The 24,382-nt window shown below is 38.8% G+C and overlaps 1 protein-coding gene across 1 annotated transcript in view; it reads right to left on the bottom strand.

Annotated features, from left to right (window-relative positions):
* Nucleotides 1-24,382, bottom strand: part of FAM13A (family with sequence similarity 13 member A) — a 334,488-nt gene that overhangs the window by 197,868 nt on the left and 112,238 nt on the right. The window contains exon 5 of the mRNA XM_068974938.1: nt 10,940-11,093. Within this exon, the coding sequence (XP_068831039.1) occupies nt 10,940-11,093 (154 nt within the window). The remainder of the gene's footprint in view (nt 1-10,939; nt 11,094-24,382) is intronic.

The raw sequence follows: 24,382 nt of genomic DNA, 5'->3' as shown, positions 1-24,382 counted from the left end.
AAAGCAAGAGAGTTCCAGAAAAACATCTATTTCTGCTTTACTGACTATCCAAAGCATTTGACTGTGTGGTTCAAAATAAACTGAAAGATTTTGAAAGAGATGGGAATACCAGACCACCTGACCTGCCTCTTGAGAAACCTATATGCAGGTCAGGAAGCAACAGTTAGAACTGGACATGGAACAACAGGCTGGTTCAAAATAGGAAAAGGAGTACGTTAAGGCTGTATATTATCCTGCTTAGTTAACTTCTGTGCAGAGTATATCATGAGAAACGCTGGGCTAGAAGAAGCACAAGCTGGAATCAAGATTGCTGGGAGAAATATCAATAACCTCAGATATGCAGATGACACCACCCTTATGGCAGAAAGTGAAGAGGAACTCAAAAGCCTCTTGATGAAAGTGAAAGAGGAGAGTGAAAAAGTTGGCTTAAAGCTCAACATTCAGAAAACAAAGATCATGGCATTTGGTCTCATCACTTCATGGGAAATAGATGGGGAGACAGTGGAAACAGTGTCAGATTATTTTTTTGGGCTCCGAAATCAGTGCAGATGGTGATTGCAGCCATGAAATGAAAAGACTCTTACTCCTTGGAAGGAAAATTATGACCAACATAGATAGCATATTAAAAAGCAGAGACATTACTTTGCCAACAAAGATCCGTCTAGTCAAGGCTATGGTTTTTCCAGTGGTCATGTATGGATGCCAGAGTTGGAATGTGAAGAAAGCTGAGTGCCGAAGAATTGATGCTTTTGAACTGCGGTGTTGGAGAAGACTCTTGAGAATCTGCTGGACTTCAAGAAGATCCAACTGTCCATCCTAAAGGAGATCAGTCCTGGGTGTTCATTGGAAGGACTGATGCTAAGGCTGAAACTCCAATACTTTGGCCACCTCATGTGAAGAGTTGACTCATTGGAAAAGACCCTGATGCTGGGAGGGATTGGGGGCAGGAGGGGAATGGGATGACAAAGGATGAGGATGGCATTACCAACTCGATGGACATGAGTTTGGGTAAACTCTGGGAGTTGGTGATGGACAGGGAGGCCTGGTGTGCTGCAGTTCATGGGGTCTCAAAGAGTCAGACATGACTGAGCGACTGAACTGAACTGAACTAGGTTGGTCATAACTTTTCTTTCAAGGAGCAAGCATTTTTAAAATTTCATGGTTGCAGTCACCAGCTGTAGTGATTTTTGTAACCCCAAAAGATAAAGTCTGTCACTGTTTCCACTGTTTCTCCATCTATTTGACTGAAGTGATGGGACCAGATGCCATGATCTTAGTTTTCTGATTGTTAAGTTTTAAGTGAACTTTTTCACTCTCCTCTTTCATTTTCATCAAGAGGCTCTTTAGTTCTTCTTCACTTTCTGTCATAAGGGTGGTGTCATCTGTACATCTGAGGTTATTGATATTTCTCCCAGCAATCTTGATTCCAGCTTGTGCTTCTTCCAGCCCAGCGTTTCTCATGATGTACTCTGCATATAAGTTAAACAAGCAGGGTTACAATATATAGCCTTGACGTACTCCTTTTCCTATTTTGAACCAGTCTGTTGTTCCATGTCCAGTTCTAACTGTTGCTTCCTGATCTGCATACAGATTTCTCAAGAGGCAGGTCAGATGGTCTGGTATTCCCATTTCTTTAAGAATTTTCCAGTTTCCCTCAAAGGCTTTGGCATTTATTAACTAATAAAGCATACCAAAAAAAAAAGTGACTTCCATCTAGGTTCTTCTTGAGAAACCACAATAAAAATAATGAAGAAGAAAATAAAGCTTCACCGTGAGTAAGAAATGGCCGTAACTATAGGTAGCCAATCATGAATACTACTTATCAGATTCAACAAAATGTGGACCAAAAGGCCAACAGCCAACATACAAACTCTCAGACCTCCAGTGGACTACACATTTTTCCAAATATCATAGTCCCAAGAGGTTTATTCAAAATTCCTTTGACTGAAGTAACTAGATCTGGTGAACATGGCCAAACCATTAAAAGAAAAATGAATCTAGAAAAACCCTGAAGGGCCCAAGGTTCACTTCCAGAGAATGACAGGGAAAAGGGAATTGAAGGAGGAAGCATGCAGGTGAACCTTTGTCCTTACCTTTGCTTTGACTTCCTGGTAGAGGAAGCCTGTCTGGAAGTGAGGCTGATGAAAGTGTTGCAGAAGCCATGGTCAGCTTTGACCAGAGTCAGCTGAGAGAAAATAGGTATTAGGTGACTGCACTGACAGCCTATTACAAAAATGCCTTACTGAGTCACGTCAACTTCCTACTCATGTCAAAGGGATAAAATAAAAATCTAAAGAACAGCTAAGATCAAATTCATCCTGTTCTTAAAATCTTTCATTATTCTCTGACTCCTACAAGTTTTAACTACTTAGCTGAACTCTATCCTAATTTAACACTAGTCTCTAATTTTCTCCTGCTACTTCCTATGGTCTAGCCTGAAATGTCCAGTCACCACTACATGAAACTTCAACCTAAAGCATATGCTTCTACCTAGAAGGGCTTCTGTTCCCCACCTTGCTTCCCCTCCCCACTAACTTGTTGAAATTCCTTGTCATTTTTCACAGGGCCACTTAATAACCCAATCATCAAAAACCCTCCACTTAAAATAGTTCTCTAGTTTATGAAATAATTCATTTTAAAAAAGCATATCTGGAGATATACCTTAAACACTAAAATCACTCACTTAGAGCCAGATATCCTGGAATGTGAAATCAAGTGGGCCGTAGGAAGCATCACTATGAACAAAGCTAGTGGAGGTGATGGAATTCCAGTTGAGCTATTTCAAATCCTGAAAGATGATGCTATGAAAGTGCTACACTCACTATGCCAGCAAATTTGGAAAACTCAGCAGCAACGATCAGCCTGGAAAAGGTCAATTTTCATTCCAATCCCAAAGAAAGGCAATGTCAAAAAATGCTCACACTACCTCACAATTGCATTCATCTCACACAGTAGCAAAGTAATACTCAAAACTCTCCAAGCTAGGCTTCAGTTGTATGTGAACCGTGAACTTCAGATGTTCAAGATGGATTTGGAAAAGGCAGAGGAACCAGAGATCAAATTGCCAACATCCTCTAGATCAATGAAAAAGCAAGAGAGTTCCAGAAAAACATCTATTTCTGCTTTACTGACTATGCCAAAGCCTTTGACTGTATCAGTTCAGTTCAGTCGCTCAGTTGTGTTGAACTCTTTGTGACACCATGAACCACAGCACACCAGGCCTCCCTGTCCATCAACAACTCCTGGAGTCCACCCAAACCCACATCCATTGTGTCAGAGATGCCATCCAACCATCTCATCATTTGAGTCCCCTTCTCCTCCTGCCCTCAATCTTTCCCAAAGCAGGGTCTTTTCAAATGAGCCAGCTCTGCACGTCAGGTGGCCAAAGTATTAGAGTTTCAGCTTCAACATCAGTCCCTCCAGTGAACACTCAGGACTGATCTTTAGGATGGACTGGTTGGATCTCCTTGCAGTCCAAGGGACTCTCAAGAGTCTTCTCCAACACCACAGTTCAAAAGTATCAATTCTTCTGTGCTCAGCTTTCTTTATAGTGCAACTCTCACATCCATACATAACTACTGGAAAAACCATAGTCTTGACTAGATGGACATTTATTGGCAAAGTAATGTCTCTGCTTTTTAATATGCCATCTAAATGTGACTATGTGGATCATGATAAACTGTGGAAAATTCTGAAAGAGATGGGAATACCAGATCACCTGACCTGTCTCTTGAGAAATCTGTATGCAGGTCAGGAAGCAACAGGTGGAACTGGACATGGAACAGACTGGTTCAAAATAGGAAAAGGAGTACGTCAAGGCTGTATATTGTCACCCTGCTTATTTAACTTAAATGCAGAGTACAAAATGAGAAATGCTGGGCTGGATGAAGTACAAGCTGGAATCAAGATTGCTGAGAGAAGTATCAATTACCTCAGATATGCAGAAATCAAAGAACAAAAGAGCCTCCTGATGAAAGTGAAAGAGGAGAGTGAAAATGTCCACTTAAAGCTCAACATTCAGATAACGAAGATCATGGCATGAGGTCCCATCACTTCATGGCATATAGATGGGGAAACAGTGGAAACAGGGGCTGACTTTATTTTGGGGGCTCTAAAATCACTGCAGATGGTGAGTGCAGCCATGAAAGTAAAAGACTTTTACTCCTTGGAAGGGAAGTTATGACCAACCTAGATAGTATATTCAAAAGCAGAGACATTACTTTGCCAACAAAGTCCATCTAGTCAAGGCTATGGTTTTTCCAGTGGTCATGTATGGATGAGAAAGTTGGACTGTAAAGAAATCTAAGCGCTGAAGAATTGATGCTTTTGAACTGTGGTACTGGAGAAGACTCTGGAGAGTCCCTTGGACTGCAAGGATATCCAACCAGTCCATCCTAAAGGAGATCAGTCCTGGGTGTTCATTGGAAGGACAGACGCTGAAGCTGGAACTCCAATAATCTGGCCACTTGATGTGAAGAGCTGACTCATTTGAAAAGACCTTGATGCTGGGAAAGATTGAGGGCAGGAGGAGAAGGGGACAACAGAGGATGAGATGGGTGGATGGCATCACCGACTCAATGGACATGAGTTTGGGTAAAGTCTGGGGATTGGTGATGGACAGGGAGTCTTGGCGTGTTGCGGTCCATGGAGTTGCAAAGAGTCAGACACAACTGAGCGACTGAACTGAACTGAACTGTCCATTTAGGATGCAAGCAGATTCTTGCTTCCCAAAGACTAAGTTAAGCATACAGATAAAAGTAGAAATACTGAAGAGCAAGTAATGTCTAGAAGTAGCAAGTGCTCTCTCATGAGTAACACATCTAGTTGGCAACCTTATTTTTCTGCTTTTGGCTGTTTTCCTTCTATGATCAAGCCTGATTCCTTTAATGCAAAGGGCAGTAATGTGATCTGACTCTAATTATTTATTTTAAAGCTAAAATTTATCAAAACATTGCCATCATTATCTAATTTAATCATAGTAAACAACAGCTAAATTAGAGATATTTTCCATATTTTACAGATGAGGAAACCAGTGCTAAAGGAGAGATTAAATAATTTCCCCCAGAGTCACAGCAACCAAGTTCTAAGTCACTGTGATTCCAAAACTAGAATTCTTACTTACCTCTGTATCCTAAACTTATCAATATACTTACTGAAGTATCTCTGCACAAATCATTTCAAAATAAGCCAATGGCTTCATCTCTAATACTTCACCCTGTCTGTAATACTTCACCTAAGCCACCCCCTCTCTGATTCCAGCCAAAAATAAAAAAGGGCAATACTTTTCATCCCTATTATACCTAACTCGCTTTGAAAATACTTTCACAAGCATTAATGGCTTAAATTACATAGCAAATCTGCAAGACTCACACCATTTTATATAGAGGAGGGAGGTACAGAGATACTATAAATCACACAGTCACACTGCTAAGTAGCCAGGATACAGACATAAGCTTTTTAAGCCTATTATCAGTGTTGCTTCCAGAACAGCTAAAGACTTTAGAAGTATCTGAGATCTTTTCTTAGATATGAAAATAATGAAGTATTCAGTGAACTGTCGTGCTGCCCAGTTTCATTCAGATTTGAAGACATTCATTGTTATTACTTTCATATTATATAGAAATTATGATCATAGACACTATTTTCAGTAATATAATGAGTCCAGTCATCGATCAAGGAGTTTTCAGTGTCAGGCACTGTGCTCACCAGTTTCACAAGCCCAAGGCCTGAAATGACATGGTTCCTACATTTTCATCTACCAATGACTGTCGGCACATAAAATGTATGAGTGAGAGTGGTGGGAAAACAGTGGGGAGAGGCAGGGTGGGTTCAAGTCAAGGAAAGCTTTGTTATACGAAGATTGAGAAGTATAGAATAGGGATAGGTGAAGAGGATCCACTGAAGAATTTTGATATGGGAAGCAGCATGGTCATATGTGCACGACAGGAAGTGCCTTAGGCAGCAGAAGAGGGAAGACCCTGTCAAGGGGCAGAGTAGTCAGGAAAACCAGCAAGGAGGCTACTGCAGCAGACTCCTGAGAATCAGTTCCCAAATCTGGCTGAGTACTAAAATTGTCAAGGAAGCCTTTTAAAATGCCAGATTTTGGAGGCCTGCCACGAGTTTTCTGACTCAATCTGGGTCACCAGGTGTATGTGCTCATGGTCCAGGTGTAGAATTCTCCTGGCTGGATGAGCGGCAATAAGGAAGCACCAGTGAGGGTGGGAGAGATTTATGAGATACTTAAGCAATAGAATAAACAAGTTTGAGTGACTGATGGACATCAACCTGGAGTGATTATGTGGATGGATAGGCCATTCATTACGCCCATCAAATGGAGCATTCAGACCTTCAAAGGCAAAGAAGATGATGAGACAATCCATGGGGCATGCAGGCACAGGTGAGCACTAGGTAGGTAGATATAGACGCATGGTGGGCCAGGGAGAGCTCTAGGTTGAAGACCTAAGGATGAACTCAGGAAATAATGTTTAATTTTGACTAAGAGAAGGAAGAATTCTCAAAGGAGATGGAAGAGAAGTCAGAGAAATAGGAGGAAGACAAGTAAAATTCAAAATTGACTCAAGCATTTAACAGGGAAAGTTTGACTTCGGGACAAAGTATAAAGGGTCTAAAGTCCATGTAAAGAAATCTTGATGGTCTACTGTCAGCAAAAGTGGGGGAGGGCAAAACAATAATAGCAAAGGGTTTATTTACTTAAGCCAAGACTATGATATAGTAAGATTTGTTTTGAGGGAACATCATTCTATCACTGGTAGAAAGGAGATGGGAGAGGGTGAGTCTAGAAGTGGCAGAAGTTTGAAATTGTGTGGCAGTAACAAGGGGCTTCCTTGGTGGCTCAGACAGTGAAGAGCCTGCCTGCAGTGCGGGAGACCTGGGTTCGATCCTTGGGCCAGGAAGATCCCCTGGAGGAGGAAATGGCAACCCACTCCAGTATTCTTGCCTGGAAAATCCCACGAACGGAGGAGTCTGGTGGGCTACAGTCCATGGATCGCAAAGAGTCAGACACAACTGAGCGACTAACAAAAAAAAGGAAAAAAAAAGAAAAGGGCCTAATCTAAAACAGTGGTAGGGGGTGGACACAAGTCACCCATTTCAAGGGAGACGTCTAAGGCAGAATGTTAGTCCCTGTGGGAATGGTAAAGGGAAAGGAAGTAAGGGCAAACTAAGGTTTCTAGCTCGGATGGCTACAGGCTGAGGAACTAAGGCTGGAGAGGGCAGAATGTAGACAAAGTTTTAGAGATGATGTTGTGGGTGTGAGAAACTTCAGGCACCATATGGTGTTTTATAGGTAGTGAGAAATACGGCTCAATTGTTCTTCTGATAGGTTGGGGCTAGTTATGATTTTGAAGTCATCAGTAGGACAAGTAAAGTAAACGATAGTCACCATGGCAAATACGTATTTAGTGAGGATAAATGATGGCCAGTGGTGATTGTCAGGACAGTGTGAATGTAGTGTTCAAAATAAAATTAATACTACAGATACTGCCTGACGTATACCAAGCTCAAGGAGACCTACATTCTTTATTCTAAGTACTATTGGTACATACAGTAAATCAGTCTGTGGGTTTTTGTTTTTCAAATTTTGGCAATCATGTCATACTGACATTTCATACTGTGTTAGACATTAGGTAAAATCCATGTATGACTTTTAATTGAACTATTAATAAAAATTTTGGTCTCCTTTTGGCTATGAAACTAACCCTAGGACTGTCCAACTGTACTGATTCCGTGAGACATGATGTTTTTCTTGCAAGAGACAGACAGGTAAACTAAAAGTAGTTCATCTTATATGGGCATTTACTTCCCTCGTGTAACTGAAAGTTCAGAGGTATGTGTATTGAGGGTTGGCTCAGCAGATGAGCAATGATGAGGAACTGAGGCTTTTTTCTCTTTTAGCTGCCAACTTCAGTGAATCAGCAGCACATTCATCAGGGGAAAAGGAGGGGGCAACGGCACCCTGCTTTCTGTCTTCTCATGAGAACATCTGAAAGCAGGATAACTCCACCCAGAGGCAATCTCTTTTCTGTAATCAGGGATGAAAATACTTCTTAGAAGCCATCTGCCCCCAGCACACTTTCCCTTTCATCTCTTTGACCTGAATTGTGTCACAGTTGACACAATTTAGCCAATCACTGACTAAAGAGGATAGTATTATGAACCATTTATGATTTATCCAACAGTTGGGGCTGAGGGAGGGGCCTGTCTGACCTGCTGCAGGCTCAAATAAAGCAGGTGATTTTTTCTTGTTAAGCAAGAAAGAATAGGGGAAGGGCTGTACACACACACACACACACACACACACACACACACTTTCTTGGTCTACATATCCAGCCATCCAGTGTCTCACCTATTCTTCCAGCTTTATTTCACTCTCAAAAGGGCTAAGTATGCACTTGTTCAATCCAATTATTAAAATATTGAGAATGACACAAACAATTATAGAGACCACCCCTGAACAAAACAGCAATCTACATTCCAACATTCAGAAAAAGTTCTTCATCCAGGTCCAAATGAATCCAAATTTATATTTGTCTGGGCCCCCATTTTCATTTAGCCCACAAGGGACATGAGAACATCTAAGACTTTGTGTCCTACCCTGGGGCACACAGAAGTGTGTCAGTGGGTATGTTTAGTACTTTTCCTCCTTAAAAACCCTTTTCTCTGTCTCAGTACTTTTCATGAGCCTCAGTTTATTTTCAGCTCAGATGTTTCATGTCTCATTCACTTCAGTGTATTTATCACTTGTTCTGTGCCCATTTCCTCTTTTTGGCTATATCCTAAAACCTACGCTCATGAGAATGAAACCTTGTTTTTCTTTGTTGCTCTTCCATTTACCAGTATGTTAATGATACCACTCTGAACCTCCCAATCCCTTTTCAATCCAGCTTCTTTTTGGCTTATTCCAAATGTTTCTATGATCTTAGGAATTTTAGAAAAATCTGCTTTCTAAACAATGTCCAGGTATACATATCTAACCATAGTTAATGTATTCTTTATTGTTATGGATCTTAAAATGGCCCTGGTCCATCCCATTAAACTAGTTTCCATAACTTCCACTACATCTGTATTGGCTATAATTAAGTCCAGAAAACCACACTCCCTTGTTGCTTTATTTACCATATGAGAGATAAGACTATTAGCAAGATCAGCAAAAAAAACGCATTAAATATTCTGCTTTAACAGAATGATGCTTCAACATATAGACATGGAGTTTCCAACGAGGACACTTATCTGCTTCTAGGCCAGATGTGAAACTTGTATTAGGAGAGTAGCAGTCATATTCATCCACCTGAGATATCCATATTTGGTCATTCAGTATTATTAGTTTATCTTTCTTGTGTGCTCATATTTAAACCTAGCAGCTCAAGGATTTCCAAACAGGGCTCTCTTCCAAAGATCTCAACAGGTGTTATTTTATTTACACAACATTTAAGCTCCTGTTGACATATTCTAGTGACTGTTGGTATCTTAGCAATAATTTTGTCTTGCCTACAAAATCATACTAATTTATTTTTATTCTATTTTAGGTTTACTATATTATCTTATCAGCTGTAGTTAAAACATATGTATGTTAAAAAGTGTTTATCAGAGATACAGCAGAAACAATGTCAATCATTTTTTAATATTTAAAAAAAAGACCCTCTAGAAAGCATTATTGGAATTAGAGAAACATATTTGAGGTATATTTTTTTCTATTTAAAATTATTTTTCATAGCAAAATTGATACAGGTTTTTATTTTTTTTAAATATTCTTTTGTGAATCCCTGATATTTTCTCAGCTACCGTGTTACTTTCATCTTAGGCTACACTTGATATTCTCCAAAGCAGCTCCTTGTATCTGGGCACTGTTCTTCCCTTCCCATAAATTTCAGTTTAAAGTTCTCTTTATCAGGTTGGCAAGATTCCCATCAAATGCATTCCTCTCATATGTACACCATTTCTTACAGGGAGTCTGTTGTATTCACACATAAGTCCTCGTTAAGAAAAGCTCACTTTGGCCTTCTTTTAGCTGTTTTGGTTGAGTGCCACATGATACCCTTTGTTTTTTCATTTTTTCTTCAAAGTCATGCCTCAGCTGGAAGAAGAGATGAAAATATCCGTTCGGTGCCCAAACCAAGTGCCTCCAGTTTTATCACTGAAGGCCATGGGAATCAGCAAGAGTATAGTGTGGTCTGTAATGTGCTAAGTCTCAGGATACCTCCTGGGGAACCTCCCCTATCAGTTCCATCAGGATTTACCTCAGTATGAATGAGAAAGAAATAAGATGCCCTCCCTCTAGTCCCTACCTAAAGCACTTGGCTTGGATGATTATCCTTTGACTCTCAATAGTAAGTCTGTAGAGACTTACATGAATTTACCTAATGTGAAAAAGATATAAATTATCAGCCAACATATAAAAAGATTTAGAGACTATTGTCAAGATTCCTTTATCAGTTTTAAAACTACTCTTGGTACTGGTGATAGTTACCAAGGACCATATATATGGGACTTTCAATCTGAAGTTGAACTTGGAAGTGCGCCAGGCACAAGAGAGACAAAAATACAGAATAATATTGTCTTCAGGAATCTGCAGCTTACTCAGTAAGCTAACACTGGTGGATACAGACTTAAGCACGTACCCCTGTTGTAACATCAGACTTCCATAAAAATCTGGTGCACACAACTAACCACAGCACTGGGCTCACGGAAGTGCTTTTGAGATGATTTTACAGCAGTAAGGAAACATCAAACCACAATTATTCTTCAGTCTTGGAAGAACATGTATCAGTTTAACAAATAATACAAAGAACAGATTTCATAAAAAGGACTCAATAAACATAGGAATAATCATCTGAAGGTATATTCATAAGGAATTTTTATGACAGAATGATTACCATTCAAAATTGGCAATACTAAAAATTAAATATCAAAGTTGACTTACTTTTACTACGATAAGCCTTGCCAGGTTTTCACACCTCTGGTTATCATTTTCCATATACTCTACTTCAAACAGGGTATTATAATTTTCTAGTATTTTAGCCATTATCTTGTTGCAGAGATCTTGTTCTTTCACACCTTCAAGCCCAGGTGGCACACTAGAAATAAGGGGAAAAAATTGAGAGCAATTACTTTATAATAGCACAATGCCAGCACAGCTGACTCATGCTTATACATTTCCTGAATCATTGATCAGCCTTCTTAAAAGGACACATAGGATTTTCAATAAGCTCTGTGGTGACACACAGGTATTGTTGGGACAACTGGCAAGTTTCCAAGATCTGAATTAATAGCTTGTGCTGAATAATAAAAGTACATGCTGTTCAGGAAGAAGGTATAGGTTAACATGGGTACAATCAATAATGCTTTGTATATATTAGAAACTGTTACACATAAAATATTCACATTTATTTTTTAAAAAAGCAAAAGCTAGAAAGAATAAGTGTTACGACAAAAAGAATGAGTTTTATCATGTTAGAAACACTCAGTTATACAAATAATAGCAATATGATCTTTATTTAAGGACTTCTTAGATAATTCACAAAAGGCACAAAACTTGAAAGGATAAGATACTTCTGGGAAAATTACTGGTAGTTGTTGAAGACTATGCACATGGAAGATGTATTATTACTATTTGCTCTTCTTTGGGGTATGTTAAATTTTTCCATAATTTAAAAAAAAGTATACAAATCTGAATGCAGAAGACACTATATACATACATGTATATACATAGAGAGAGAGAGAGAGGAAAGACAAGCTATAGATTGAAAGAAATAGCTCTTCAGTAACATAGGTAATGGGTATAGGATTTAGTAAGTACACTATCTAAAGAATTCTTACTAATCAATAAGAAAATGAATAATTATTTTTAAAAAGAGAGAGAAAAGACAAACTGACAAACTCATATAGAAGAAAACACATGGACAGTCAAGAATCTTAAGATACTTAACCTGATTGAGTGAAATACATAAAAAAGCAACAAAGATGTATCAATTAATATCCATCTGTATTAATCTCCTACAGCTGCTGCAACAAAGCTATGACCAATTGGGTGGCTTGAAAAAGAAATTTATTCTGTCACAGTTCTGGAGGCCAGAAGAGTAACATCAGTATTACTGGAAAGAAATCATACACTCCACAGAAGCTCAAGGAGAGAATATGGCTGGCAGCATTACTTGGCTGTGGCCACATCACTTTAATCTTTAATCAAGGCCAACATCTTCAAATTTCTCTTTACTCCACCTTTACATGACCTTCTCCTCTGTGTACATGTCCAATCTCTTTCTGCCCCCTTATAAGAATACATGAGATTGCATTTGGGCTGGGGCTAAGACACTTCAGTATTGTCTGATTCTCACTGCCCACATAAATAATACAGGATAATCTCTATCTGAAGATCTCTGAGGTGACAGGTAGTAAAGAATCTGTCTGCCAATGCAGAAAATTCAGGAGATTCTAGTTTGATCCCTGGCTTGGGAAGATTCCCTGGAGGAGGGCATGGCAACCAACTTCAGTATTCTTGCCTGGGAAATTCCATGAACAGAGTATCCTGGTGGGCTACAGTCCATGGAGTTGCAAGAATCAGACATGACTAGCTGAGCACACACTACGAAGGTCTCTATCTTAATTATAACTGCAAATTCCCTCTTTTACCCCCAATAAAGTAACATTCACAGTTTCCAAGGCTTCTAAACTTGCTCTCTTGAGGGGACATTGTTCAGCCTCCTATACATCCTTTGGGGTACATACCCTAAGGTGACTCCCAATGAGTCATACTCTTGTACTCCTCTCAGGTGTAGGCAGTACCTGTGATTTGCCTCTGACCAAGAGAATATGGCAAAAGTCATATCATGTCACTCCCATGATTACATTACATTATTTAAGACTCAATATTAGCAGACTGGAGTGAGGATTCTTCTCTGCTCTTGCAGAAATATGCTGCACATTCAGAGAGGGCCCGTGAGAGTGCCACATACCAGGGGCCTAATGTGGACCTGAGGCCTCTAGCTCACAGCCAGTAAGAAGCTGGGGTCCTTGTACAGCTGCAAGAAAATGAGTCTGTGAACAACTCTCATGAGCTTCAAAGTGAGTAATTTCCTAAAGTCAGTGAAAAGTGAAGTCGCTCAGTCATGTTAGACTCTGTGACCCCATGGACTGTGGCCTACCAGGATCCTCCGTCCATGGATTTTTCCAGGCAAGAGTACTAGAGTGGCTTGCCATTTCCTTCTCCAGAGGATCCTCCTGACCCAGGAATCGAACCTGGGTCTCCCGCATTGTAGGCAGACGCTTTACTGTCTGAGCCACCAGGGAAGCCACCTAAACTCAAGTCTCCTTATAAAAATGCAGCCCAGCTGTTACCTTGATTTCAGCCTTGTGACACCAAATGCAGGGGACCCAGCTAGGTTGTGCCTGGACACCTGAGCCATGGAAAGCATGAGATAGCAAATTTTTGTTGTTCTAAGACACCACATTTGTGGTGATTCATTGTACAACAATTGAAAACTAATACAGAGTTTGATACCTGGAAGTGGGTTGCTGCTATAACAAATATCTAAAATGTGGAATGTCTTTGGAACTGGATAGTGAGGGGAGACTGTAAGAATTTGACTGGCATGACAGAGAAAGCCTAAATGCCTTCAACAGAGTTTTCATTGAAATCTGGACTTTACAGACACTGGTGGTGAGAGTTCAGAAGTACTAGTCAGACAGTAATAAGGAAGGAGTGAGGTCAAGTAATAGGCAATGAAAGAAGCTGAAACATACACTAGACAAATTTAGGTTGAGAACTGGAGCATGGATTTTAGAAGCCATTTGTGTTCTGTTTACTGATGACTGGGAAAAAGATGAACTATGGCCTCCTGGGGCTTCATATGGAAACAAGGGCTAGGTCTTGGTAAATAATGATTTTTAAGTAGAAGAAAGAAGGCAGGAACAAATGACTGTTATTAAGGAGGAGAAGTAATCACAGGAAAGATAATAAACTAGTCATAAAGACTACCATTTCTATTCCAAAGGTACAGATCAGAGTCTGAAGCACACTCTTGAACTGTTTTGTAGGATCCAAATCCCCTCGAGCACTGAGCCACCAGATTAACTGGAGCATAAGGAATGATGGTGACCTCTGCTGACCCTCATGACCTCACTCAACTAGGTACCTGAATTTTGTCAACCTAGAGTGATTTTTGCTTCATTTTAATGTTAAAATCTCTACCTCAAGGGCTGGGATTGCTGCCATTTTTGAACATGTGACTATGTTTGAGATGTTGTTGCATTGTGCAAGCCCATCTAGAACTCCACCTGTAAACAGAAGGTTACACTCACTCTGTCATGAAAATGTATGCACTCACAGCTGTAAATGTCACTCATTTTCCTGTTTTGGGAGACAATGTTTTGCGAGCCATCTCTCTGTCTCTTAACTTGTCAGAAATAATAAATACTTCTGTTTTAATCAAAAGCACTTGGTGTATTCATTGCCTAAGCACTTTAAGGGATGATGGACTGACCCACTGTGTCCATTAACAGAAGACAATAAGAAACATGCTATTGGAAACTGGAGGAAGGGAGATCCTCACTTGCTGGCAGAAAGCAAAGTGCAATTAATTGTATTCTGCAGTTATGTGGGAAGCACAGTTTTGAGCAACAAGTTTGTATAGACAGTGCAAGAAATTTCCAAGCGATGCTGTAAAAGTGCCACCTGATTTCTCTTTGCCACTTATGGTAAATCAGAGGCAGGGGAAAGAGGGGGTCAGGGGAAAGGAGGGAAACTGAGGTGCAAACTGCCAACTAAAAAGAAAATAAATGAAGTGAAGCGAAAGTTGCTCAGTCATGTCCAACTGTTTGCGACCCCATGGACTACACAGTCCATGGAATTCTCCAGGTCAGACTACTGGAGTGAGTAGCCTTTCCCTTCTCCAGGGGATCTTCCCAACCCAGGGATTGAACCCAGGTCTCCCGCATTGCAGGTGGATTCTTTAGCAGCTGAGCCACAAGGGAAACCCAAAAAGAAAATAAGGCTGGATTTAAAAATCAACTTGACAGATGACAAAGAAAGTGAAAGTGTTAGTCGCTCAGTCATGTCCAACTCTTTGTGACTCCATGGACAGTAGCCTGCCAGGCTCCTCTGTCCTTGGAATTAATTCTTCAGGCAAGAATATTGGGGTGGGTTGCCATTCCCTTCTCCAGGATATCTTCCCAATCCAGGGATCAAACCTGGGTCTCCTGCATTGCAGGCAGACTCTTTACCATCTGAGCCACCAGGGAGGCCACACAGATGGCAAAAGACACTGAAATTAAGAGATTCACTGTCAGGAAAGTAAGCTCAATGAAAAAGGCTGAGTGTGTGATGATGAGAACCTTTGCTAAAACCTCAGAAACATGAAAAGTTCAGATTATTCCATTAGACAAAGGTGAGTAAGGGTGTGTCTCACCAATCCTTTCAATTAAACCAGAGAGCCTCCAGGAATTTAAAGGCATTGCCTGTCAAGTCATTTTAGCATGAGCCTTAAATAGAGAAAGGATTATCTTGGAAAGATCTGAGAATATGTCTCTTTTCTAACAGAGTGAATACCAATGAAATTCACAGAAGACTTGTAAGTTTTTGAGAAACCTATTTCAGCAAAAACACTGCCAACTTGGAATGAAAGGGAAAAAATGGGTCTAAAATGAAAAGAGGCCATTAGATTTCCAAAATTCAGTTGGCAGGAAGCAGGCTGATAAGTTACTCAGCTACAAACATGTGCTGCCTTTCATCAAAAATGAATGATGTCTCAGAAAACAGAACCAAGAACCAAGAGCGTGAAGTTGAAAACCATGGAGAAGTATTCCCAGGCTTTGAAACTTAGTCATTAGATTCCCAATATTGGCTGGGCTGGATATCAGAAATGTCATTAGCCAGTGACTTTTTAGATTCTTAATCTTGAATTTTATCCTGTTTGAACCAGAACATCTATTGTTATTCTCCTGTGTTTGTTCCATCATTATATGTTAAGCATGTTGGGGCAAATAACCTCTCTTCAACTTCATCCTCTCAGGATGCCTTTCTCAATCAGAAAGTCACAGCCAGTCTTGAGATATGCTAGTGGACAGTCATCAGTTGCAACAAAAGAAACTTTTGCACATTTTGTCTTATTCTGAAATTAGGTTCAAGGTGTTCTATATGATATACTTACTCTCAATCATTTTATTGCAGTATCTTTTCTTTAGTCAGATGTAAGGCTAAAGCTTCAGTTAAGTAACAGGATACATGCATTCCTTAAGACCCTCTGCACCAATAATGCACCAGTCTGTTAGAAATAGTTTTGGCAATTATAACTTTCTGCCATATGGTTATTTCCATTGATAAAAGCTTATCAATTTTACACTTACCAGTCTTTAAATATCCCAGGCAAAAGCAAATGAGAAAAAAAATGTTAAGGGGAGGATTCTGGAAAGATAGTGGAGTAGAAAGCACCAGAAATCTGTCTCACTACCTAACCAACAATTACCCCAGCAGAATTTGTCTGATGAAATATTTTGAAACTCAAGATTTTCTGGAACTCAAGGTTTACAACATCTGGGGAAGGTGCAGACAGTAAACTACAGTTAATTCTGGTCAATTTTAGTTCTTAGCAGAGTAGCCACTCTTCCCCACCCCATTCATGTGGCGGGAAGATATTCTCATATTCCTTAAGCAGCCTGCATATAGATTGTGGGAGCCAGGATAAGCAAAAAGGATCTTGTCTTCCAAATACTGGGGATCTGTGCTCTGAATGTTGACTGTTGCATCTAAGGTGCAAAAACGTGGGCAGCTGTTGCTGCTGCGTCTTTCTCCCTTGTTGTAAAGCCCTCCTTCTTAGCTGAAGTGACTTCTAGGAGATTTAAAGGGCTTGCACCCTTTTTTTCTGACACTTAAGATTTTTTTTTCCTTTTTACACTTTTGGGAATCCGACATTAAAAATCAGGACATTCAAAAACATCCGTATATATGGGGGAAATCAGAAAGTGATGGTGCGTGCCCAGGGAAAGGCTCAAAACAGACCTGAAAAGACCTTAAGGTCACACATACGGTTGATCTTGGTAAAAAGACAGTCTGTAACAATAAAAACAAAAACCAGTCAACAAGAACTTTAGAAACAGCAAACCTGGGGAAGGAAGAGAATCTGAATTTCAAAGTTACTACATTATTTGATTTAAAGGACCTCTGTTCAACAAAAATATCAGAAAGTATACAGAGACAGGAAAATATGGCTCATTCAAGGAAAAAATAAATCAACAGAAAATGTGCTAGGAAAAGAATTGATGGAAGATATACTAGATAAAGATTGTAAAACAACTGTCTTAAAGAGGATCAAAAAACCAAAGGAAGATGTCGAAAATGTCAAGAAAATAATGTGTGAACAAAATGGAAGTATCGATAAAGAGAGAGAAAACCCAAAAAGGAGACCAAAAGAAATTCTAGGGATGAAAAATACAGTAACTGCAATGAGAAATTCACTAAAAGGATTCAAAGGCAGATTTCAGTAGGCAGAACAAAGAATCAGTGAACATGAGGATAGGACAATGTAAACTAGTGAGTCTGAGGAACAGGAATTAAAGAAAAAGACCTAAGAAAAGCAAACAGAACCTAACAAACCTATGGGACACCAGTGAGTGGGTCAATATACACAACATAAGAGTCCCAGGAGAAGAAAAGAGAAAATATTTGAAAAATAATGACTGAAAATTCCAAGATGAAAGAAATGCATATGAATATCTAAGAAGCGCTAAGGACTCAAAGACCTACAGAGACACATTATACTCAAGCTTTGAAAAGGCAAAGACAGAATCTAGAAAGCAATGAGAGAGAAGTGAATGATCACATACAAGAGATCCTCAATTAGATTATCAATAGATATCTCATCAGAAACTTTGGAGGCCAGAGACTGATATACTCAAAATGCTAAAGAAAGAAACTGTCAACTAGTAAACCTATATGTAGCAAAAATATCCTTCAAAAGTCACAGAGAAATTAAGACATTCCCAGATAAACAAAGACTAAGAGTGTTGGTGACCAACAAACCTGCCCTGCAAAAATGCTCAAGAAAATCCTGCACAGAGAAATGGAAGGACACAAGGCAGTAAATAGAGCTATATGGAGAAATAAATATTTCAATAAAGCTAAATACATGGGCACTTTTAAGAGCTTGTGTTATTGTAACAATGATCTGGAACTATACTTTCTGTTTTCTAATTTAAGAGACTTAAATTACACTTAGAGTACAAAAAAAATATTAGTTTAAAAGTTTTTTTACTGTAACTTTGGTTTGTAATTGCAAACCTAAGAGACTAGTGATTCAAAAGAATTATCAGTAACCCCAATATCAAAACAAGGAAGGACACAAGAAAAGAAAACTACAGGCCAATATCCTTGATTAACATAAATGCAAAAATCTTTAACAAGGTATTTGTAAGCTGAATTCAACAATACATTAAAAAGATCATACAATGAGATTTATTCCAGACACTGAAAGATGGTGTAACACCTGCAAATCAATGAGAAACACCACGCTAACAGAATGAAAGACAAAAATAACAATCATTTCAACAGATGCTGATAAACCATTTGACAAAATTCAACATTCATTTATGATAAAAATTCACAATAAAGTGGGCACAGAGCAAAGGTACCACAAAATAAGAAAGGCCATATATGATAAGCATGCAGTTAACAACATATTCAATGGGCAAAAGCTGAAAGATTTTTCCTCTAAGATCAGGAACAAGACAAGGATGCCCACTCTCACCACTTTTATTCAAATAGTATTGGAAGTCTTAACCAGAACAATTAGTCAAGAAAAAGAAATAAAAGACACTGAAACGGAAGAGAAGTAAAGCTGTCTCTCTTTGCAGATGACATGATATCACATAGAGAAAATCTTAAGGACTCCACCAAAACTGGAGCTGTAAAGGAGCAGACTTTTGTATTTTACTGGAGTAAAGCTGGTATTTATTCAAATTAGAGTATTAAAACTTTAGGACAGTAAATGTAATTCCTATGGCAACCACAAGGAAAAGAGCCATAGGATGTTCAAAAAAAGGAAATGAGAAAAGAACTGAGACATTTCAGTAGAAAGAAAAAAAGACAACAACTTAACACAAAAGAGAATACTAATGTAGGAAATGAATTTAAAAAAAAAAAAGCTTCCATGTCTAAGATATGTAAGTACTTGGGATATAATATACAACAAAAATTCAAGTGTTAGTCACTCTGCCATGTCTGATTCTCTGTGATCCCATGGAGTGTAGCCCTCCAGGCTCCTCAGTCCATGAGATTCTCCAGGCAAGAATACTGGAGTGGGTTGCCATTTCCTTCTCCAGGGGATCTTCCTGACTCAGGGATTGAACTCAGGTCTCTGGCATTGCAGGCAGATTTTTTACTGTTTGAGCCACAAGGGAAGCCCAATGTAAAACATGTTAAATATAATTAACACTGCTGTGTGTTATATAAAAATATTTTAACAGAATAAATCCTAAGAGCTCTTATCTCAAGGAAAAATTATTTTTATTTTTTATCTATATGAGATGAATGTTATTAAACTTACTATGGTAATCATAATGTATATAGTATATAAGTCAAACCATTATGCTGTATACTTTAAATTTATGCAGCACTATATGTCAATTACATCTCCGTAACACTGGAAGAAAAAAGCTATAAGGAGGATAGCAAATAAACACCACAATGACAGAAAGTCCTTCCATATCAGTACTTAAATATAAATGGATTGAACTCTCCAATCAAAAGATAGAGATTGGTAGAATGGATAAAAATACATGATCCAACCATATGTTGTCTACAAGAGACTTGAGATCTAAAGACACAGGTTAGGAATAAAAAGGATGGAAAAAGATATCCCATTCATACAGTAATAGCAAAATATCTGACATAATAGACTCTAAAGCAAAAGAGGTTTCAAGAAAAAAGAAGGTTATCATATAGTAATGAAGACTTCGATTCAGCAAGAAGATATAATTAAAAATATTTATGTTTCTAATGACAGACCATCAAAGTATATGAAGGACAAATGGACAGAACGGAAGGGAGAAATAGATCATTTAATAGTAGCTGGAAAGAGTTCGATGCCCCATGTAGAACCACAGACAGAATAACCACAGAGAAACGAGGAAATAGAGGCCTCAAAAAACAAATAAAATAGATCTATTGACGTATATAGAATATTCTATCCAACAACAGAATGCCCACTTTTCTGAAGTGTCTATGTGACGTTTTTCAGGATAGACTATGTGTTAGGCCACAAATTAAGTCCACATACATTTTAAAAGAAATCATACAATGTTCCTTCTCTGACTGTAATGGGATAAAGTTAGAAATCAGTAACATAAGGAAAATTGGAAAATTCACAAAATTGTGGGATTACACAACACATACTTAAGCAGTCAGTGGATCAAAGAAAAATTGTCAAAAAAATTAGAAAATACGTAGAGGTGAATGAAAACAAACCACAACAAACTGAAACTTATGGGATGCAGCAAAGTAGAGCTAAGGAGGGAGCTTATAACTATTAACAACTATAAACACATTAAAAAACAAAAAAGACCTCAAATCCAAAACCTAACTTTACAATTTAAGGAACTCAGTTCAGTTCAGTTGCTCAGTCGTATCCCACTCTTTGCGACCTCATGAACTGTAGCACGCCAGGTGTCCCTGTCCATCACCAACTTCCGGAACCCACCCAAACTCATGTTCATTGAGCCAGTGATGCCATCCAACCATCTAATCCTCTGTCGTCCCCTTCTCCTCCTGCCTTCAATCTTTCCCAGCATCAGGGTCTTTTCAAATGAGTCAGCTCTTCGCATCAGGTGGCCAAAGTATTGGAGTTTCAGCTTCAACATCAGTCCTTCCAATGAACACCCAGGACTGATTTCCTTTAGGATGGACTGGTTGGATCTCCTTTCAGCCCAAGATTTTAAAAAAAAAATCCAAAGCTAGCAGAAGGAAGGAAATAATAAAGCTTACAGTGAAGAAATGAACTAGAGAATAGAAAACAAAAAAGAAAATCAATGAAACCAAAAGATGCTTATTTGAAATGATCAACAAAATTAACAAATATTCAGCTAGATGGATTAAGAAAAATAAAAGGAGGTTCAAATGGCTAAAGTCAGAAATGAGAATGGGGATATTAATATCAATTCTACAGAAATAACGGAGAAGGCAATGGCACCCCACTCCAGTACTCTTGCCTGGAAAATCCCATGGATGGAGGAACTTGGTGGGCTGGAATCCATGGGGTCGCTAAGAGTTGGACACGACTGAGCGACTTTACTTTCACTTCTCACTTTCATGCATTGGAGAAGGAAACGGCAACCCACTCCAGTGTTCTTGCCTGGAGAATCCCAGGGATGGGGGAGCCTGGTGGGCTACCGTCTATCGGGTCGCACAGAGTCAGACACGACTGAAGTGACTTAGCAGCAGCAGCAGCTACAGAAATAAAAAGGGTGAGTATATTAGGAATATTTAAACAGCAACAGACTGAATAACCTAGATGAAATGGACAAATTCTTAAGAACAGAAAACCTATAAATACTAAATCATGAAGAAATAGATAATCTTAATAAACCTAAAACTAATACTGAACCTGATGGCTTCACTGATGAATTCTATCAAACATTTAGAGAAAAATTAGTAATATTGTTTTTTCAAGCATTTTTAAAAAACTGAACAGAGAACAGTTTGTAACTCATGGTATGAGAGGAGCATTACAACAATACCAAAGCCAGACAGAGACTACAATAAAACTTCAGACCCCAAAGCAAACAAACATCCCCCCCAAAAACTATAGACCTAAATTTCTTATGAACACTGATGCAAAAATTCTCATCAGAAATTAGGTACAGAAATCATCAGCCTATTAAAAGGGTTTGTACATGACCAAGTAGGATTCATTCTTGCACAGATGTTTCAACATAGAAACATTGATCAATATAATATGCCACATCAACAGAATGAAGGGGGAAAAAAGCCACATGATTATCTTAATTGATGCAGAGAAAGAATTTGACAAAATTCAACATTTTTTCATGACCCACTCAAAAACTAGGAATGGAAGGTAGTTACCTCAACACAATAAAAGCCACATATGAAAACCCCACAGCAAACATCATATTCAGTGGTGAAAGACTGAAGGCTTTTCCTCTAAGATTCCTCTTCAGCTATGCATGATGAAAGGCAGATAAAATGATGACACAAGATACATTTTGCAATAATTATATTCACATTAATAACATGTTAAAGCTATATATTATATCCACTGGGGCACTTAATAAAAATAAGATTAATATTTACTCTTCAGCAGAACTACTTTGTCACATATATGCTGACGTCTGGATCTAAGTTAAAAGCTAACATTTAAAAAGTTATTTTTAAAAATTAGGTTAGCCATATTTTAACTTTTCACATTAAATAATATTTGAAGATCATGTCTAATGACTGATTTCACTTACCTACATGTTCTTAAGGCACCTTCATGAACATCCTGCCAAAAGTCTGTTCTGCTATTTGCTAAATCTTCAGTGTGATGAAAATTTGGGTGTGACTGTGAATGTGTCTCATACTCATTCAGGGGTCATGTGCCATGCAGGGGACAATGGGACATGGGACAATGGTTGAAGATCATTTTAGTTTAGTTTCAGTCTGAGCGTTCTCAGTGGGGGCTATATTGTCCCCAGTGAGGCACACTGGTTCTTGAGGGATGCGCAAAAAAAAAAATTGTGTGGCTCAGACAGTAAAGAATCTCCCTGAAATACAGGAAACCCAGGTTTGGCCCCTGGGTCAGGAAGATTCCCTAGAGAAGAGAATGACTACCCACTCCAGTACTCCTGCCTGGAGAATTCCATGGACAGAAGAGCCTAGTGGGTTACAGTCATGGAGTCGCAGAGTCGGACACGACTGAGCAACTAACACACAAAAAGCAGAGACATTTTCAGTATACACATGGATACACAGTACATCTAAGTATACACATAGATACACAGTACATCTAAGATGTTAAAAATTAATTGTGGAGGACATGTGATTAGGAAAAAAATTCTAAAAAGACTCCTTATGGGAATGATAATGAAAAAAAGATTGAGAAACATAGCTCATTACTGTGAATGTTAAATCTTGGCTCCTAATATAGGAGCCACCTAGAGGTAACTAAGGACTTCCCTCGTGGTTCAGATGCCACTGCCTGCAGTGGGAAAGACCTGGGTTCGATCCCTGGGTTGGGAAGATCCCCTAGAGGAGGGCATGGCAACCCACTTCAGTATCCTTGCCTGAAGAATCCCCATGGACAGAGGAGACAGGCGGGATACAGTCCACAGGATCACAAAGAGCTGGACACAACTGAGTGTTAACTAAGCACAGCACAATACAGAGGTAACTGAACAATGTAAAGGAGGGTGGGACTCTTGGAGCAAAGGGCTAGATGCAAGGATCAAAGAAGTGTTTGGGATTCTGAGTTAGAAAATGAAGGTTCAGGTCCTGGGTCCACTATTTATGGAGTGCAGCTTTCAGAAAATCACTTGACTGAACCCTAGTTACTTCATTTTTACAACAGACATGTTGGTAATATTAAATGCTGTAGGGACATTAGGAGAACTTTAAAAAGTGATGTGAAAAATGCTTTGCAAACCTATGGGGGTCAGAAAATAATCAGTGGTTACTAGAGGCTTGAGTAAAGGGAAGGGTGGGCTAAAGGGGACATGAGGGAACTGTCTGCAGCGAAGGAAATGGTCCATATCTTAATTGTGGGGGTGGTGATATGACTGTATGACTTTGTTGAAACTCAGAACATTATACCAAAGTGGATATTTCACACTATATAAATTGTATGTCAATAATACAAAAAAATTTTAAGTGCCTTGCAAACTATAAATAACCATACCAGTGCTTTTTATCATGCAGAGTAACACTCTAGCTTTCAAAGTAACAGTGTAGGTCTACACTGAACTTGCAGTTGCCTAAAATTCTTTACTCTTTTTCATAGGAATTGCTATTAAACTAGGTCTTTCTAGTTCGGATTTGAGAGTCAGAGTTCCAGACTAGAAATTTAAGTATCAATCTGCTAAGTCTCCATCCATTTTTCCACTTATGATAAGATAGAAAGAAACATCTAACATTTTGGTAGTGGTCTTCAATCTTTTATTTTTAGCCTTGCTAGTCGACAAATTAATTATCCTTCTCAGCTTTGTTTCATTGACTACTTTCATACGCATAAAGTCTTCTATATCTTAAACTAAGTCATTAACAAATGGCTTAAGGAGGCAGTGAGTGATGAAATGCTTCATTTGTAAACTCTCTCTGGACCTTTATTGTTTGATTCATGAATAACCTAAGAATATGATTGTTTACTGAGGGCTGAATGTACCT

Source organism: Capricornis sumatraensis, chromosome 7 (assembly GCF_032405125.1).
Source record: "Capricornis sumatraensis isolate serow.1 chromosome 7, serow.2, whole genome shotgun sequence".
In the NCBI taxonomy this organism is placed as follows: Eukaryota; Metazoa; Chordata; class Mammalia; order Artiodactyla; family Bovidae; genus Capricornis; species Capricornis sumatraensis.
This window is presented reverse-complemented; position numbering and strand designations above follow the sequence as displayed.